This window comes from Leptonotus elevatus, chromosome 3, assembly GCF_054856555.1.
Source record: "Leptonotus elevatus isolate MCC_2025b chromosome 3, RoL_Lele_1.0, whole genome shotgun sequence".
NCBI lineage: Eukaryota > Metazoa > Chordata > Actinopteri > Syngnathiformes > Syngnathidae > Leptonotus > Leptonotus elevatus.
In genome coordinates, this window is record NC_141241.1 from 5,273,603 (window position 1) to 5,291,662 (window position 18,060).

At 41.8% G+C, this 18,060-nt stretch overlaps 1 protein-coding gene across 1 annotated transcript; it reads left to right on the forward strand.

The window, feature by feature from the left end:
* The first annotated feature begins 1,303 nt into the window (after positions 1–1,303).
* LOC147176722 (uncharacterized) lies at positions 1,304–5,314 on the forward strand. The gene is made up of 2 exons (XM_086072314.1): positions 1,304–1,494; positions 3,307–5,314. The coding sequence occupies exon 2, from the start codon at positions 3,315–3,317 to the stop codon at positions 4,785–4,787; it is 1,473 nt and encodes a 490-aa protein (XP_085928440.1). The 5' UTR covers positions 1,304–1,494; positions 3,307–3,314; the 3' UTR covers positions 4,788–5,314.
* Positions 5,315–18,060: the final 12,746 nt, after the last annotated feature.

Sequence of the window (18,060 nt, forward strand, 5' to 3'; positions counted from 1 at the left end):
ATTTGGCATTGGCATACTGTGTGAAATTTACTAAACTGGCATGAAGCCTTGACTTATTCTGTACAAATGACAACAGGCGGATAGCTACACAGGTTTATCATACCTTCTGCCATCCAAGCACATGCGTTTGTTCCGCCTGTCACTATACATCGCTGGCATAGATAGATGAACAAAGATGTATTTGTAATTCATTAATAATAATCTTTGAGCAATTTAAACGAACTTGGATCATTTCCCATAACACCCCTGGTGAGCTCTCACGGCACCCTGCGGGAATTACTGCACGTCTAGATCTTCGTCATCGCAAACTGTGAACATTTGGCTTGTGTATTTAGGGAATTTCTCAAGTTGTTGACATGCATGTTGACTCCCATGTTTGCGGGAGCAGATCAGTGACAGACCGGGCTTGTGGTTCAACTCATGGGAATTGCATTCCAGAACATTTGCATCATGTGAAACTCGGCCTTTGCTGCTGCCCCTTTGTCACTGCCGAGCTTTGCTTCCAGCAAAGAAAAACATGCCAGATTGATCTTGTTTTCTTTTGCTCATAAAATGAATCTTTGTCCCATCTGTTAAACAGAAATTAGCAGCACAATTTAAAAAAAAAAGGTTCAAGATCCAGGGCTAACAAGATTATGCAGATAATATAGTTTAGGTTTTCAATATTCAAATTATAGTCACTTTGAGGGAAAGAGACAAAACCACATGATTGAAAAAGGAAGTTCAAAATGAAATGAATGAGTACTTAAATTCGTGTTTGCTTACCCATATGCGTTGTGCTTATCTTACAGAAGAGGGCGCTATATCCCCAACCATATCCACTGAGCGATTTAATCTACGAGGAGCAGTTAATAGAAAATTAAGAAAATGTCAATCAAATCAATACATTTTCAGCCATCTGAAAAAGACCCGTGTCATCGAATTAACCCAGTGAACCATTTGTCAACACGACCAAATCAGTTTAGTGTTCTGTGGGACGCAGCTCTCTGCATATTCAGTGCTCGATAGGTGAAATAAAATAACATGTTACAATCACCGCTATCACTATTTTTTTTACAAAGCAATTGGGATTTCACTGACATGATACCCCCCATGCATAATTTATCTTACAATTACACCCCCCCTGAGGGGACCCCTGATATAATTCCTCATGTTTTCTTTTTTGCGAATTTAACATTGCTGTCTTTGTTGTTACAATCCTCGTTGGTCCCCAAATATACAGTATACATATATATATATTAGTACTTGTGCAGTGGAGAGGGTGTGTGCGGGAGAGGAGGGGTTAAACTCGGCAGGGTATAGATTGCAGTGGGAGCCCTGGTGGGCCAGGCTGCATTGTGATAGCGACAGATGTCTGAGGGGCACTCCTCAAACCCACACTGCACCCTCGGAGAGCAAGACCGGAATCCGCAGCTGTCACTTGCAAGGCTTTCACCTCCATTATCACATTCAAGCGGAATCTGGAGACCGATTGATCACTCTCCTCACTTACAGGTTGGTCAAACCGATGCTTTTTTTTGGAAATGTTATTTTTGAACGAGATGCGTCGTTGTTGTTTTTTTTCTTCTTCATTTTCTCAATAGAAAGAGAGTGAATGAAAGTACCAGTTCTTCTGTGCAGCTTTCCTATTGTTCTCGCTATTCCTTTTCTCTAATTATGCAAATGAATTTCAATTTCAATAGCCGGGGAGGTTTTTTTCCCCTTTTCTTTTCTTCTCCAGACTGGTTCAGCCTGTGTGCGCTTTACCGGCAGCAGCTCAGATTTTTTATTTTTTTTAAGTAGGCCATCCAATGAATTAAAAATGCACAAAAGAGAAAGCGCAACAAAGTTCTCGAGTTTCGACTTGGTTATATACCGGAGGACATTTTTGCTGAATATGACGTTTGAAAAGACTTCTTTTTTTTTTTTGGTGTGTGCGTGTTCAAACCTGTGAACAAAAAGAGCACAGCAAGAGAGAGTGCGAGGTGGGGGATGGACAGTGGTTGGAAAGTGCTCAGTCTTATCTCCTAATTCCATTATTACTCTCTACCAATTTGTTGTCTAAACCCACTTGCTCTCTCATTCCTTTGTTACCAACCGGCAGACACATTCTGCTTCAATCTTTGAATTCATCCTTCATAAACCAAATGTCTTTCAAAAAAGAGCCGCTGCGCATTATCTTGTTGCTTCCCCATGATATCAAATTGGGTGTTTTATCAAAAATGCTAACTACTGCAATCACACTATTGAACGTGGAGACAAATGATAAATCATCCACATTAAAATGAAGTTGTTTGAGATGTGGTGGGTTTTTAAAGCAGACACAAGTCAGTTTTTAGTGAAATGGCGTAGTGGGGAGTGGCCATAGGTGAAATGGATTTGCAGCCAATCCCAGCACGGTGCTGTGTGGCCACGGTGTGGCTTGATTGCTCCACTGCAGCACTATGGACAGTTCCCTGGTCTTTCAATTTGGTGCCCATATGTTGCCCTCACATGGGTTCTATATGTCAAGTTTGCCCCCCCCCCCCACACACACACATAAAAGTATGGTTGTCATATATTGCCATCATTTTTAATACTGTACTCAAATCGTAATGTAGTATGTTGCTTTATAACCCTATCATCTGACGCAGGTTTGATACAACATTTTAAAACATTGATTCATTCTCACTCGGTTGAAAAGCAGGTAGCAAAATGGAAGGAACAACCAGTTCTCCTTTTTTTTTTTTTTTTTTTTTACACCGAAAGGAAGTCCAGTTGTGTGGTAATGAGCTGCAGCCTTTGATACATCCTCATTGAACGGTCATTGTGCTCACAGACAGTTCGCTCGTGTTGCGTACCAATCTGTAGTTCCCACTGAAAATAAGGCTGTTATATGTTATATTTGTCATCATAAACAATACAATAATGCAAAAATACTGTCCAAAAAAAAGCCATCTAATTTCCTGTTGTAGGGTAGGATGAAGAGAACATTTTCATCGGATTGTTCTTTTGGATTACTGGGACATACAGCTGTGGTGCACAATTAAATACAAACTTCTTTATTTTATTTTATTGAAGAATAAAACATTATTCAAACCTCCCAATTCAAAATAGAGCATGTAATGAATGTTAATTGTGTTATGCTAGTATGGTCATGAGTCTTACATCAAGAGGATCCTGTGTTTAAACTCATGTTAGTCAGGTGAATTGAATTATCTAATTTACCAGTGGAAATGAATGTGATTATCCCCGTCTATTTAATTAAAGTCAAATTACGGCATGTTCCAAGGTTATGCAATGCCTTAATCTTTATCACCTTTTTTTTTTTAAACATTTTTTTTATAGGTGACACCATGGGAGGAAAACTGAGCAAGAAGAAGAAGGGTTACGACGTGAGTGATCCCAAAGAAAAAAAGGATGAGACTGCAGCACCAGCAGCAAGTGCTGAGGAGTCTGGCAAAGGGGACGACGCGGCACCGCCCACAGAAGCTCATGTGACAACTGGATCAGGATCAGTGGAAGAGGAAGCTGTTGGATCGGATGTGGCAGCAGAAACTGAAGCAGCCAAAGCCCCGGAAGAGCCAAATTCCGCTCCACCTGAAGAACGAGCAGCTCCAGTACCCGACGAACCAATCGCAGTGAAAGAAGAAGCAGCTGCAGTACCAGAAGAACCAGTCCCAGTCAAGAAAGAAGCGGCTCCGGTTCCAGAAGAACCAGTCGTAGTCAATAAAGAAGCAGTCTCTGATCCAGAACAACCAGTTGTAGTCAAAGAAGAGGCAGCTCCAGAATCGGAAGAACCAGACACATTCAAAGAAGCAGCAGCATCAGAGGAATCATCTACAGCAGCGCCAGAAGAAGTGGCTTCAATACCAGAGGCAGCAACAGCTCCAATTCAAGAGGAAAAAGCTGCAGTAGTAGAAGAACCTAGCGCAGCACCAGAGGGGGCGGTTTTCATTCCAGAGGCAGCATCACCATTACCAGAAGAAGCTACAGTCAAAGAGGCTGCCCCAGCTGAGACAGAACTGGAGTCTGCAGCTGCACCTGAACCCGTTGAAGAACCTTCTACAGTTAAAGAAACGGTGACAGAAGCAGAGGCCGTTACTACCAGTCCAGAGGAGGCACCCAAAGGGCCAGAACCCATTCCAGTGACTGTTTCAGAGACTGAGATCATTTTGGAGGAGACAGCCCAACCTCCCCTTGCTCAGGAGCTTGAACCATCAGCTGAGCCCGTAATAGCGCAAGAGACCGTTTTGGAGACTAAAATAGAACAGGTAGCAGAGCCTGAGCCAGAATCCGTGACAGAGAAAGAACCGGAGCCAGAGCGGGAGGTTGACGCGCAGGAACCACTATCTGAGGAGCAAGGCCAACAAGATGAGCCTGTTCCAACAGCGGCCACAGATGAGAGCACAGAACTTGAGACCGTAGATGCTGAGGAAATCCATCTTTCAAACGATGAAGCGGCTGGACCACGCCTAGCAGAACTTGCAGAATCTGATGCGACAGCCCGAGCCCCCACAGAAGACGTGCCTTGCCCAGAGAGCGTGGTCGAAACGAAGATGGAAAACGGCGATACAGAGAGCTCTCCTCTTGCAGAGGATGTGACGGAAGTCGCAGATTTCCCGGCCGTGAACGGAGAGCGCACAGTCCCCGCCCACCCGCAGCAATGCGTTAATGGGATTGAGAAGTCGGTGGAGTCACCCGTCAAGAAGCTGAGTGACTTTGAACTGAAAACGGACGTTAACCTGAGTGGGGACGACCAGGAAGTCCCAGAGGCCGTCGCGGACATGGTGGAGGCTCTGAGTACTGAGGTTACACAGGAAGTCTGAGCTTTCAATTTTGAATTTTGACAAAATCTTCCGGCGATGCGAGAAAGGCGTCGAGGAATCGCAAAAGCGGCAAAGGGTTTCCGAAAAACGTCAAAATCATGGTTGAGTTTTTAACGGTAACTCAGGCAACGATATATTTTGTTTTGAGTAAAACACAAACAAACAAACAAACAAACAAACACGCAGTCGCATGATAATAGACACAGCTTGGGTAGCTAGCAGATAAAATCAAAGTACAAGGACAGACTTGTGTTTAGAATTTGAGGGGTGACCCAAGACAATTAAACCACACACCTGAATTAAAATACTGGACAAACGATGGACATGTTATTAACGAGTGAAGTGATTCAATCAATGTCTTTGTGTGTGAGCCCGATTAATATGACAATATTAGCTGACTTTCATATATTCTTTCTATTATGTGCAGAGCCATACAATGCTTTGGCTTTTTATAACAAATGATACTTGTGAGATCTGTTAAATTTAAAATGATTAAACAGAGAATAAAAAGATTGTCATAGCCCACAGTGAGCGTCTTGTCTTTCCGTGTACTTCGCAGCACTAAAGGGAAAGTCCACCTTGAACATTTCTTGACAATAATACGCTACACGTGACCTCACTAGTCTAAACGTGACATTTTGATCAATATTATATTTGTGTAATATGAGTTGTGAAGCAAATTCCAGTTGTTTTTATCCATCTCAGTAGCTCAGGCAACGACCAATCACAGCTCACCTGTTTTCTGAAGCTGAACCGCAATTGGCTGTTACCAGAGCAACTGTGATGTCATTTTCACTCGACAGTAAGTGGCAAAATGGCCGCCATCTGATATTGATAAAAACTGCTAAATTTTTTTGCCGCTTAACTCATATTCCACTAACGCAATATTAACCAGATTACCATATTTAGATTTTTGGGTGGGTTGGCTTCCACTTCAAACAAAATTAACCCCTATCATGTCATTTAATGCAAGTTTATTCAAACTAATCACACCATGCACGAGGCTGTAGAACAACTAAGGTACAAAATACACTAAACATTTTAAAGTACGGTACTTGGTGACATTAGCAACCTTTCTGGTTGTAATGCAGGTCACATTTTGTCTGATAATGGAGAGCAATGTCCTGTCGGTCCAAGCTCACTGCAAATATTTTGGTTTGTGTAACATAGCTGCCCATTGAGGGCTCACTTTCGACTCGCCTTCATATTTAATCTCATGACAAAGTATTCCAACACAAAACTTTGGCTACATTGAAGACTACCAAAACAGGTTTGCATGGCACCAGTTGACAAAATGTTTATTTAAGATAATAAACTTAGCCTTCCTTCTGATACAAGGTTTGTCAGAAAACTTTCAGGAGTGGTGTCACGGAAAATATTTCCGAATTCAGATCCAAAACTACAAAGTGTATCTTACCCAGCCTACTGCCACGCCTTCATGCACTTATGGGAAAATTCTTCTGGTATCGTCTGCAGCTTCGTTGTCAGGGCTCTGATCCATATCTTCAAAACGAGTCTCCTTGATGAGCCCCTCGAGCTTGCTCAGGTGAGTAGGGAGGTTGCTCTAGCACAATGATGTTCTTCTAGGGTATTTTTGTCATGATGTATCCATGAGTTGTCCTACAAGAACTCTCGGCTTCTTTCATCATCTTGCCCACATTTAATAGAAAACTCCCAGTTTGTAGTTTGGCTTTGAAATATCTTTTTGTGACACCAGCTCTGGAAATTTCCTGACACACGTTTGTCACCGCGGCTATAGTTAGATCTCCTTTTTTAGTGAAGGCGGCTCACAGCGCCGTACTGGCATGGATCGAACGGCGACGAGGCATGAATGCGAGCTCGAGTAATGGAGGAAGGGGGGGGGGGGTTGTGCTAGTGATGAAAGGGAGCACTCTGATGCTTCACAGAGCCAGGAAAGACAGTCTGGCTGCACCTCTGGCACGTTCACACTATAGCAGAGTCAAATGAGGCTTTAGATGTCTAATGATGTGCTTTTTTTTATTATTATTATTTTTTTTGTATTGACCATACACTGTATTGTAGGGTTTTAGTATGTTGCCTGACCTGCTGTTCACATCACTGTCAAAAGTCCTACGGTCTTTGTCACATAAACGCTAACGCACGTACATTAGCACGGGGGAGTCAAAATGTGTGTGCACGCTCGCGCGGACAGTTGGGAGGCGAGTGCACACGTGTGTGTGAAGTGGAAGAGAGAGGTGGGAGGAGAAGGGTGATGATCACCCGACCTTGAACAAACGACTGGACCTTGGGTCAAGGCATATAGGAGGAGATCTGATAGGGATCATGAAAACCTCCCATTGCTTCTTGCTAGGCCAATCCACATAGCAGCTCTCTAGTTTCTTTAAAAAAAGAAAAACTTAAAAAAAAAAACTCTGCTGCATATTTATGAAAGGAATGTTGTGGAGAGGGTTTTCAAGGGGGTTGTGGAGGGAGAACTTGCTGACATGTTGTCCTCTCTTTCCCAACATTTATTGGAAAGAATACTTGGCATGCTCGTTGATGGCAGACAATTCTTATTTGTTCTCTGATAATGTGTCAAACTAATCGGGAAGCCACCCCCCCCCCCCACCCCACCACCAAACATAACAAATGCTAGAGTCATTGTCAAAATAAATGTTTTCAACGCAGAAACGACCACCAGTGCATTCACAATCGTACATTTTGTCCGAAAACAACTAATCCCTACATTTCCCTCGATCTTTTCCCCTCAATGTCTTTTGAAACGGGTGAACGGGGCTCTTGTCCTTTGGCTTTTGATTTAAAGTAGCTTCTGTGAAAAGGCCAAAAGGCCAGCTGCACTGCCTGGTTACCCCAACACTATGCGCTCTATATGCAAAGGCCTGCACAAAGCACAGACTGTGTTCCAGCTTCTTTCTCAGCCTGCAGGCGTTAGCTAACGCTGACTGATACTCTGAGAAGCAAACGGGGGGGGGGGGGGGGGAGCCTTGAACTAAATCCAAAGCCGCTATTTGATGAAGAAGAGTACGAGGCACCAATCCACTGTGGCTTCGTTGAAGCTTTTGGGGTGACTATCCCAACGGACTCTGAGCACGAGGAAGGGTACATCCTCGATCTGTCACTCGTCAATCACAGCTCAAATAGCCAAACATCCATTGAAATGCTAACCAGCTATGCTAACCACTATACCACCGTGTTAGCTCGTAGCTAGATTCAGTAAATATGCATTTATTATTGTCAATTTCTTGAATTGAAGGGCACCAACAACCTCAGTTCACGTACAGTATGTTTCTTCCCGCAGCAACGTCGATGTCCTTTTAAACAAACTCATTGTCAGAATGCTCTAATGATTGATTCCCTGACAATGTATAATCCAGTTACAATAGGACATTTTAACCTATTTTAACCTAATGTTCCCTGGAAAATTCGTGACAATATGAACTAACAATGGCTTCAGTGTATTTGTTGGCACACGTGAGACGCAGTCATGTAGAAATTCACCGTTCACGTCGGAATGGCTGACAAATAGTTAACCACAAGCTCTGATTAGAAAATAGCATTGGTATGTCCGGGTGAGTCACAAAATGTTTCCAATGAAGGAGTGAAAAAAGGGGGTGACATATTTGAGTGTTCATAGCAGAATAAATCGGATAAATAGGAATACACAGTATGGACAAAGGTATTGAAGGAAGTTAAAAAGTCAAGTCAATCTTTATTCATATATCATATTATATTCTAGGCATCCCACCAGTCTAAACAGGGCATTCCGATTAATATTTCATTTGTGGAGTATGAATTAAGCAGCAAAATCCACTCATTTTTATCCATGTCAGGGGGGCAGCCATTTTGCCACTTGTCAACTGAAAATGACATCACAGTGCCTCAGGTAACAACCAATCACTACTCACCTGTTTTCTGGGTTTGGTCATGTGACATTCGCAAGCGGCAAAATGGCCCCCAACGTGGATTTTGCCATTTAATTCAGATTCCACAAACTTAATATTGATCGTGTTTAGACTAGTGATGGCGTATAGAACATATATATATATTTTTCAACTTGACTTCGCCTTAGCGCAAGTTCAGACCTCCTCGTTCCATGAGTATTAAGGAATGTTATGGCGTCTGGAGGATGTGAGCAACGTGAAGGAAGAAGAATCGGACTCAAAATGTGGCCAATAGACAATCACAGCTGACCGCTGTTTGTTTTCCAAGCGAGAGGGTGTCAGAAAGAAACGCGCAGGCAAACACGCAGACGGCAAAGCCAAAAACCAAACACCAGACACAGCACACACTCACAAGAAACCATTTTTTATACACATTAGCAGCCTTGTTGTCTTCCCTACTCCGTTAAACAGCTTTTATTCCCCATTTTCTGCTTTTTCTGACCGTGCTTCACCCCCCTGAGTCCATTTGGACATGTGCGCTAATGCTCCGTCATTGAACCATAGCGGGCAGAAGCCTATTAGACCGAGCTTGTGGTCGTGAGGATCAATATTGATCCACGGGGCTGGTCTAATGGATGCTGAGTGTAGCTGTGATTCCCCTCCTTTGTCTGCTCCGAGATCCCCATCACCCTTAACTCCTCACATGTGTTCTTTCTCTTAACACGCGCACACACACACACACACACACACACACACACACACACACACACACACACACACACACACACACACACACACACACACACACACCCCCACACACACACACACACACACACACACACACACACACGCACACACACACACACACACACACACACACACACACACACACAAGCAAGCAAACAAAGACACTGCTTTCTATTCTGTCTCACTCTGCTGATGCAGCTGCTACGCTGACTGGGCACTTTATAGCGGCTCATTTTCTGCGCACTGTGTGTCAGCGTGTGTATGAGTAATGGTAAAGTATTTTCATAAACACGTCGGCCGGTGAGCAAGAATTGTATGGATATTTGCTGTTCTTAGGAAACGCTTGCAAGTCTAGCTATCATAACTAGCACGTTAGCATAGCTAATTTAGCAGTTAAGTTTTCCTCAAAAACAAACAAACTTGATTGAACACACAATCACGTAAAGGAAGTGGGTGTTCTTAGAACGCTTGCGAATATATTGAGTTCAGTATATTTTATTTTTATTTGACAGGTTATGTGTACAGTTAGCTTTATTTAACTGCCACGTTGTCACACATCATTTTAAATGCCGTTTCGATGGCAACATTCATGGAGTATTTGGTGCCAGTAGAGATGACCCTTGAACATTATTTTTCTTTTGTTTTGAGTGACTCGCACAGCTGCTTCACAGCACGAATATTCTGCAATCAAATGAGTCTCTCTAAAAAAATTGTCATCACATGACTTTTCACATATCGGGCCAACAAGTTGCATTGGCTGTGTTTTATCCCCAAAAGGCGAGCAACCCACAACGTCTCCCGAACAGCATTCCTGCGGTACATTGTTACAGCTGCAGTCACCAGAACCGCGGAGGTGTGTCCTCCGCCACGGCAAAAGGGGATGACCTTCACTGTTCCTCTAGTGGCAAATCTGCTGCTTGCTTTGAAGACAACCACTGTGTACTGGCAGCGCAAGCTCTGGTGAATTATTTATTCTTGAAATTATACAACCTCTGATACACGCTGAGAAGGGGGCGGGGGGGGGGGGGGTAAATAAGAACTGATGGAATGAAAACATGCAGTACAGAAAAAGGAAGTTGCAGAAAGATTACGACCTTTGTGTACAGTTACTGCATGTTTGGAAGCCTTATGTACATCCTTTTTTTGGGGGGACAATTTATGATCAAATACTCAAGCGTAAATAACCGACGTGTCAGTGCAGCATAAAGCTGGGGAGAAATCCTCTGTAGATGAATTCCAGAAAAGTTAATGCTAAACTGGCAAAAAAACGGCAAGGTCAATACCACTTCAGCAGATAATGTTGATTACCTAATGAACCGGAATATTGTTTCAAATCAGCTGTAGCGTGTTCTTGGTGTGCTGCTTGTCATGCCGTGTCAACATGCGTTTAACTGCGGAGGACTCTGAAGTGCCGCGACAGATCAGCATCACAGCTTTTCTGCTTGTGCAGTTGTGTTGACATTGTTGAGGAGAAAGAAGTAGACAACATTCCACTAATTAAAATAGGAGGATGGCGGTAGATAGTTGAAAAAAAATAATAATTTGGAAATTAAAGATGATAGAAATAATGTGGACATCTTGTTTTTTTTATTTTATTTTTTACATTTGCAAAAATGAATGACGAGTGTAGTTATACATTTTTTGGGGGATTGTCTTATTTGAAACTAGATTTAAAGTCTCTGCTGTGTGAAAAACACTTATGTCCATATTTTACCCCGATTTTGAAATGTTTACGTTTTGGGATGTCTGCATTCAGTTTCATCCCAAAACATAAAAATGGTAAAAAAAATAATAAATTGACATAAGTGTTTTTCACATAGCAGCGACGATTTATTCATATGATAGCATATTTACTATTATACAAAGATGAATGGTTTGTGTAAATGTGAGAACGGTTCACTTGACACACAAACAAAGGTCCAGTCGAAAACAGGCCACACTGCAACTTGCCTAGCACCTCTTAAAATATTTATGCTATAACTGGAGTGTTCACTTTTTTTTTTTTTTTTATTGAACTGTGCTGAGATTTTTTTTGGTCACAATTTCTCCAAGAACTAAAAATGGACATGAAGGCAGTAAACAACCTAACTGACGGAAAGTGGGGATCAGAGACAAGTGGGGAGGGGGGCCCCATTGTGTCCAAACAACAAGGACTTCAAACCGACTCCTCCCTCCAATGCACTGGGCGAGTGCCGGAACCTCCTTCTGTTGCTAACCCCCCTGCATGCCTCATTAAACCCCTTAACTTTGTCACAGATTCATCGCAAAACACACACGCAAGCACACAAAATGAAACGCATAAGGCATGCAAACCCCCCCCCCCCCTCCCCAAATGACGCCCCAGGCCACGGCATTGCCATATGTCCACCTAACAGGGACTGGCAGCTCCTTGCTGCTTTGTACTCTCTGCTTACAGTTGAAAGATGCAAGACCCCCCCCCCCCCCTTCACTCCCCCTCAGACTTTTGGAGGAGCAGCGACGATTGCTTTGGAAAATGTCGATCAGAGGTCTCTGACGCAACACAGTGTCTACACCGGAAGCATGTTGCTGGCTGGGTCTTTCATCTATTTTCCACATAAGTTAATGGATTATGTATTGCATTTTGGTATCCTTGCGGTATTTTAGTCAAATAAAGAATGCTGCTTTAGAGTTGCAAACTAGTATTCCCATATTCCCTATTCATTTGATTTTATTTAGGGGAAATAATTGGCATCTCATTTAAGAGTGAATGCAATCCTTTTTTTTTTTTAAATATTATTATTTAAAAAATAAAAATAAAAATAAAAAGAGAGAGAGCAATGATGATGACATGTCAAATCGGTAAAATTTGAAAAAGAGGTAATGATTTGACAAAAATAAGTATTTTATCATCTCGGTCATGACAACCATTGACAAGGTGTCAGTATGGACTCTGTTCTAGTATGGAAAAATACAAACTGCGATATAAACCTAAAACCCTAACCCATACTCCATTTTTTGTGCAGTCAAAACTCCGCATATGGAAAGCAAAGATAAACGACTGAACTAATAAACATTTTCAATTTGACTGTAAATTTTGGACCATAAACACGGCTACTGGTTGATCTCATCCACCAAGCGACCCTGGTGGTCTCTTAGCGAGACCGAATACCGGGTAGGATAAGGCTGAATGACTCAGCACCGGGAAGTGATTTAGATCCCGCACTGAATTTGTGATGCCGTACTGTCAGGCAAAGCAGGTCAAGGCTCCATCACTCCAAACTCTCAGCGGCATGACAGAGGCAAAGAAGGAGAAACCGCTTCCCTCTGCACTACTTAGCAAAAAAAAGCCAACTCAGCTGATGCTCAGTGGAAATCGGAGAGGAAGCAGGAGAGAGGTTTTGGAGGGCTGCCCTGGTGGTGTGCCCGCCCGGGCATGTGTGGAACGACTGAGCCTCCCACAAAGATTCCCAATAAACGTAGTTCCCAAAAATAACAAAGAGTTATCCTTCAAAATATTGCTGCGCGGTTACCTGCTGACTTTGCAATGACCCTTACATGGAGGCTTAAGAAGATTGCGCACATGCAAAGGATGCGTTCAGGTTCTGAGCGAACGCGTGATGTAAAAATTCAAACTAATCCGACATTACTGGTCTTCATTGTTTTGTGTTCAAAGCAATTGGACATTGGACCCACGCCGATAGTTGTGTTGCATGGTCACGGGGATGCTATTAAAAATATTTTAAGCATGATAATAATAATTCAATGACTTGATTTCTACAATGATTGAGAGGAGTTGCCCAACACTGCTCGCATATTTCAAAATGAAATACGATGACATCCACCGCACATGTCCACGGAGCTCAGAATCTGTCTGCTTGCGTGTCTTGATCAAATCCACCAGAAATCGCGCTACACTAGCTGCGTCACCACTTAGACCTTGTTTTAGCGAGTCTAAACTCTAGTCTACTTTTTGTCCCCAAATTGTCACGTGCAGAGTGCGTGCAAAAAAATACACCGGAACACCTATGGAGGTGTAACGCAGGCTACCAAACTCACAAACACGCTAAACGAGGCTTGACCCGGCAGGAAAATGAAGATGCGGCCATTTTTACGCACAACGAATTGTCAAATACATGTGGTACGTCCGCTGGAATGCCCAGCAAGGTGCCACACGGTTTAATTAATGGTAACCTACAGAGGAAATTTTTTTGAGCAGTAAACACAAGTGGCAGAGAAAGATAATAATCAATTCTTGTTTTTGTAGGGAACAAATAGCAAAAATCTGCTATTAATTGTCTACTCCGTAAAAATGTTATAATTACTTTACCTAGACATGCCTCAATATTGAAATAGCTTTTGGGCATCAGGTCTTCAAAAAGGCAAATTGATTGAAATGATTAATAACCACAACTCCAAGACAAATAAATAAACGTGAAGAATATAATTTTTAAATCAGTAATATCCTTTTATGTTTGACATCCTCCATGAACTATTAAGTAGTCTGCTAATAATGAACCGATACAAAAAAAAAATATATATATATATATTAGGGGTGTGAATTGCCATCGCCTAGTACCTGGCGATTCATAGGTCACGATTCGATTCGATGCCGATTAATCCCGATGCAAATCTATAAATTGATTATTGCGATTTTTGAAACTAAAATTTAGAAAATACTAATCAGTAAACTTGAACGTGTACACTGTAAGATTTTTATGAAAATGTATTTATTTATACTGTATAATGTAATTCAGGCTTATAACTGAGCCACTGCATTTAACAAACAGGTTGCAGTCTGTTTCATGTTTGAACAGCACTGAAATAAAATATGAAGGCTTAATGTTTCATTAATATAACATTCTTCCATGCTTAATGTGTGAACCCTAACCCTAAGTAAGACGTTTTGTTGAATATTCCCATAAAAAAATGGATGTTTGAAAATCGATTCGGCCGCATATCGAATCAATTCGAGAATTACGCGCTGTAATATCGCGATATATTGCTGAATCGATTTTTTCCAACACCCCTAATATATATATATATATATATATATACATATATATATATATATATATATATATAAACAAACACGGTACACCTGCCTGACAATAGCTTACCCCGAAATGATATTGCAGTTAACCGCAATTTACAAAGACTCGCTGTGCCACTTGATTCGACTTTTCTGCTGCGTTATAATTGTCTGTGTTTACACAGCATGACTGAGGTGATGCAAATGTATTGGTATGCGTGTCTGCATTCGTCTTATTGTCCCTGACATCTGCCGCTGCGCCCTGCCAGACTTTGGGCCCGATTTCATTCCAGCAAAACCGCTACCAACGAGAGGCTTCGACTCGACAATCCCTTGCTGAGGTTTTCACTTCCTCCGCATCTCTCTCACCTGCTCTTCCCCCGCTCTGCATGTTTCGTCTGGTCACACGCGCATGCGTCTATGTGCATAAACGCCGCCTCCCAGAGGACGCTTAACACTGGAACAATATTTCTGGTCAAAGTGTTCTGCTTTTTAGGATTTATAGCGTTGGATACAAGAAGTTGAATAGAATGAGGTAGTGTAATTAAATGCAGGAATCTGAAGAATGTTGTCATCTGAATGCTGATTGACGTTGACCTTAGGGGTGATGTTTGCTGACTATTGTATTCTAACGTGCAACTTTGCGTAATACAAACAGTGGAATCGAATGTTTTTGCTTTTTAAACTCACTTTTAATGACCGAGAATGTGAGCTCTGTTTAGTGTACGTTTCGCAGTGTCTCCATATAGGGAGGTTGCACGCTCCTCTACACCCACAACGAGAGCCCTCGTGTCACTTATCTGAGGAATTTACCCTGAGCATCTCCTCTTAATAAACACTCCCATGTGGAGCTAATCACTCTCAGTGTCTCTCAAACACACGCACACTTCTTCCCTCTGCTTGGGCGACCACCAGGACCATTTGGACGAGGAAAAAAACAAACAAATAGTGATAGCCATCACGCAATTCCTCCCACAGTTCCTAAATGACACCTGGAACTTCCCGAAGCTCGGCTCACATTGTTGACAGTTCTCCGTCTTTATATTTTCAATGCTATCATGGCTCCACCCGGCAGACAGGTGGTCTTCATTTAATGCATTTCTTAAAGAATGAGACGGCGCAAAGAAAACATGCAAGCGTCACCGTGAAAAAGAGATTACATGTCATCATGCTAGCTAGATGCATTTATTTCGATTTGACTTCACAAAATCTGATCTGTTAAAGTACACAAACGGTAAGAGTGTGCTTCAAACGAACAGGCTGAATTTCCCAGCGCCTGGATCTGACTGATGTCGGTGAGTGGGCGAATGCCAGAGAGGAGCGACAGAGATAAGAATGGCACCTGGAGAATGCAAGTAAATCATTCCGTACCAAAGCGAGCACACGCTCACATTCAGCGGTACTTCGGGAATGTTGGCGACTTATCAATGTTAAGGAAGGAACAGATATCAAACAAAAGGAAACAACGTAAAAAAGAAGGCGCACACTGTTTGAATTAGGTCCCGCATCTATTAATCCCCCCACAGTGACTCAATAGGGTCCAGCTTAGCTGAATTCTTGCTAACATGCTAATCTTTACTAGTTTGGTAACACTCACTGGATTACATAGTTAACTGCACCCCTGCTAAAAACAAAAACAACTAGCAGAGGTGGCAAATCCAGGCCCAGAAAGTAAAAACCCTGCCACAGTTTGGCTTTAGCCCCAGGTGCTAGCTAGCTAGCTAGCTCCCTAATAGGTAAACAAGCACCATGGGAGCCAGTTAGGGAGCTAGCTAGCTAGCTAGCACCTGGGGCTAAAGCCAAACTGTGGCAGGGTTTTTACTTTCCTTACCTGAATTTGCCACCTCTGATAACTAGACAGAAAATAAATGTAGTTAGAGCCAATAAACAAAGGAGAATGTTTGAAAGATATTACAGCTGTGTGAATGTTTTTGAAACAATATGTGCCCCATTTATCAGGCTAATGTGGCGTAGAGTGTGTTTATGTCCCCTGAGAGTGTACAGTGTGAACATGTGAATGATGATCTGCTGGTGTGTATGTGATTGTGTGTGTGTGTGTGGGGGGGGGGGGGGGGGGGGCTGAGTGTAATGCAATACCATGATTTCCCAGGAGGGAGGGAGTGTGTCGCTTTTTGACCCCATCTGGACAAACAGACTTCTTGACTCTGTCTGGTTTACGCAAAGCCTACCATACAATTTGTGTAAGCAAATTCCAGTTGTCTGCCAATGAATGACTTAAATACTCAACACAATCGGTTACACCTCCATTGTGTCAGGCAAAAGAGTGAGTTTCAGGTTGCTTCCCAAGTGATTATTGCTGTGTTTCACGTCACAATCGCATAGTCTGGAGCTCGAGTGTCCTCAGTGACGTGTTGAACACAAGATTTGTGATCACAAATCAACATGTTTCAAATGAACAATTTATAAAAGTGGCAATTTTAGGAGCTGATCGGGAACAAATGTTGGCATTTGCTAACTTGGTCAAGTTTTTCTGGGGTGGATTGGGATCAAAATCAGTCCGATTATAGAGCAATTAGTAAGAAAATTATCATTCCTGGTTAGTGCCCTCTGGCTTGTGGCGATGGTTGTTTTAAAGTGCTCTATAGATAATGCGTTTCTAAGTATTTTTATACATTAGCATTAAGCATACAGTATTTTGTTCAGGCATACAACCCTAAAGTAAATTACAATTAATAAATAAAAGTTTAAAAAAAAACTGTAAGATGAAATACTATATACTGTATAGCAACTTTTAAAAGTGGTGGATACAAACAATATTTTTGAATAATTCCAGTCAGGTTTTAGACATGATCATAGTACTGGACATTAGTTCTGCATTTGATACAGTCAACCATATTATTATGATTGATTGGGCTCTCTGGCACCGTTTTGGAATGGTTTATTTCTTACCTATCGAATAGGAATTTTTAGGTTTCCCTTGGTGAATATGTATCCTCAACTGTGCATCTTAATTCTGGTGTACCGCAAGGCTCCATTCTGGGTCCTATTTTAGTCTCAATTTACATGTTACCGCTGGGATCAATTATTCGCCGTCATAAAATAGCATTTCATTGTTATGCTGATGACACTCAGTTATATATCTTAGTAAAACCCACTGATTCTAGCAATGTATTGGTTTTACAGGACTGTTTAACTGATGTTCAAAAGTGGTTGACAAAAAAACAACTGCTCACTAGAAATAGTAAAATAACTCATATCACCCTGATTTTGGCATCTTTACATTGGCTGCCGGTACAATTTAGAGTTGATTTTAAAATTGTATTAATAACTTTTAAAGCACTCCACGGCAAGGCACCAGAATATACTAATGAGCTTTTTAATCCGTATAGACCAAAAAGATTGTTACGATCCGCCAATCAAACATTATTGGCAGTCCCAGAGTCCAAGTTAAAAACTAAGAGCGATCAAGCTTTTGTTAGAAATGCAGAGTCCCTAACATCTTCTAAATACCTATTTTTTTGGGGCTTGCGTTTTCTGATTACATTGTTTGACTTTTATTGTATTAGTACATTTGTATGTATGTCCTTTTTATTTTTTTAATCTTCTTATGTCTAACTGTTTTAACTGCCTGTTGGCTTTTATGTGTTTGTATTTTATTTGTTTGTAAAGCACCTTGTGCTGTGTTGCTTGAAAGTTGCTATATAAATACAAT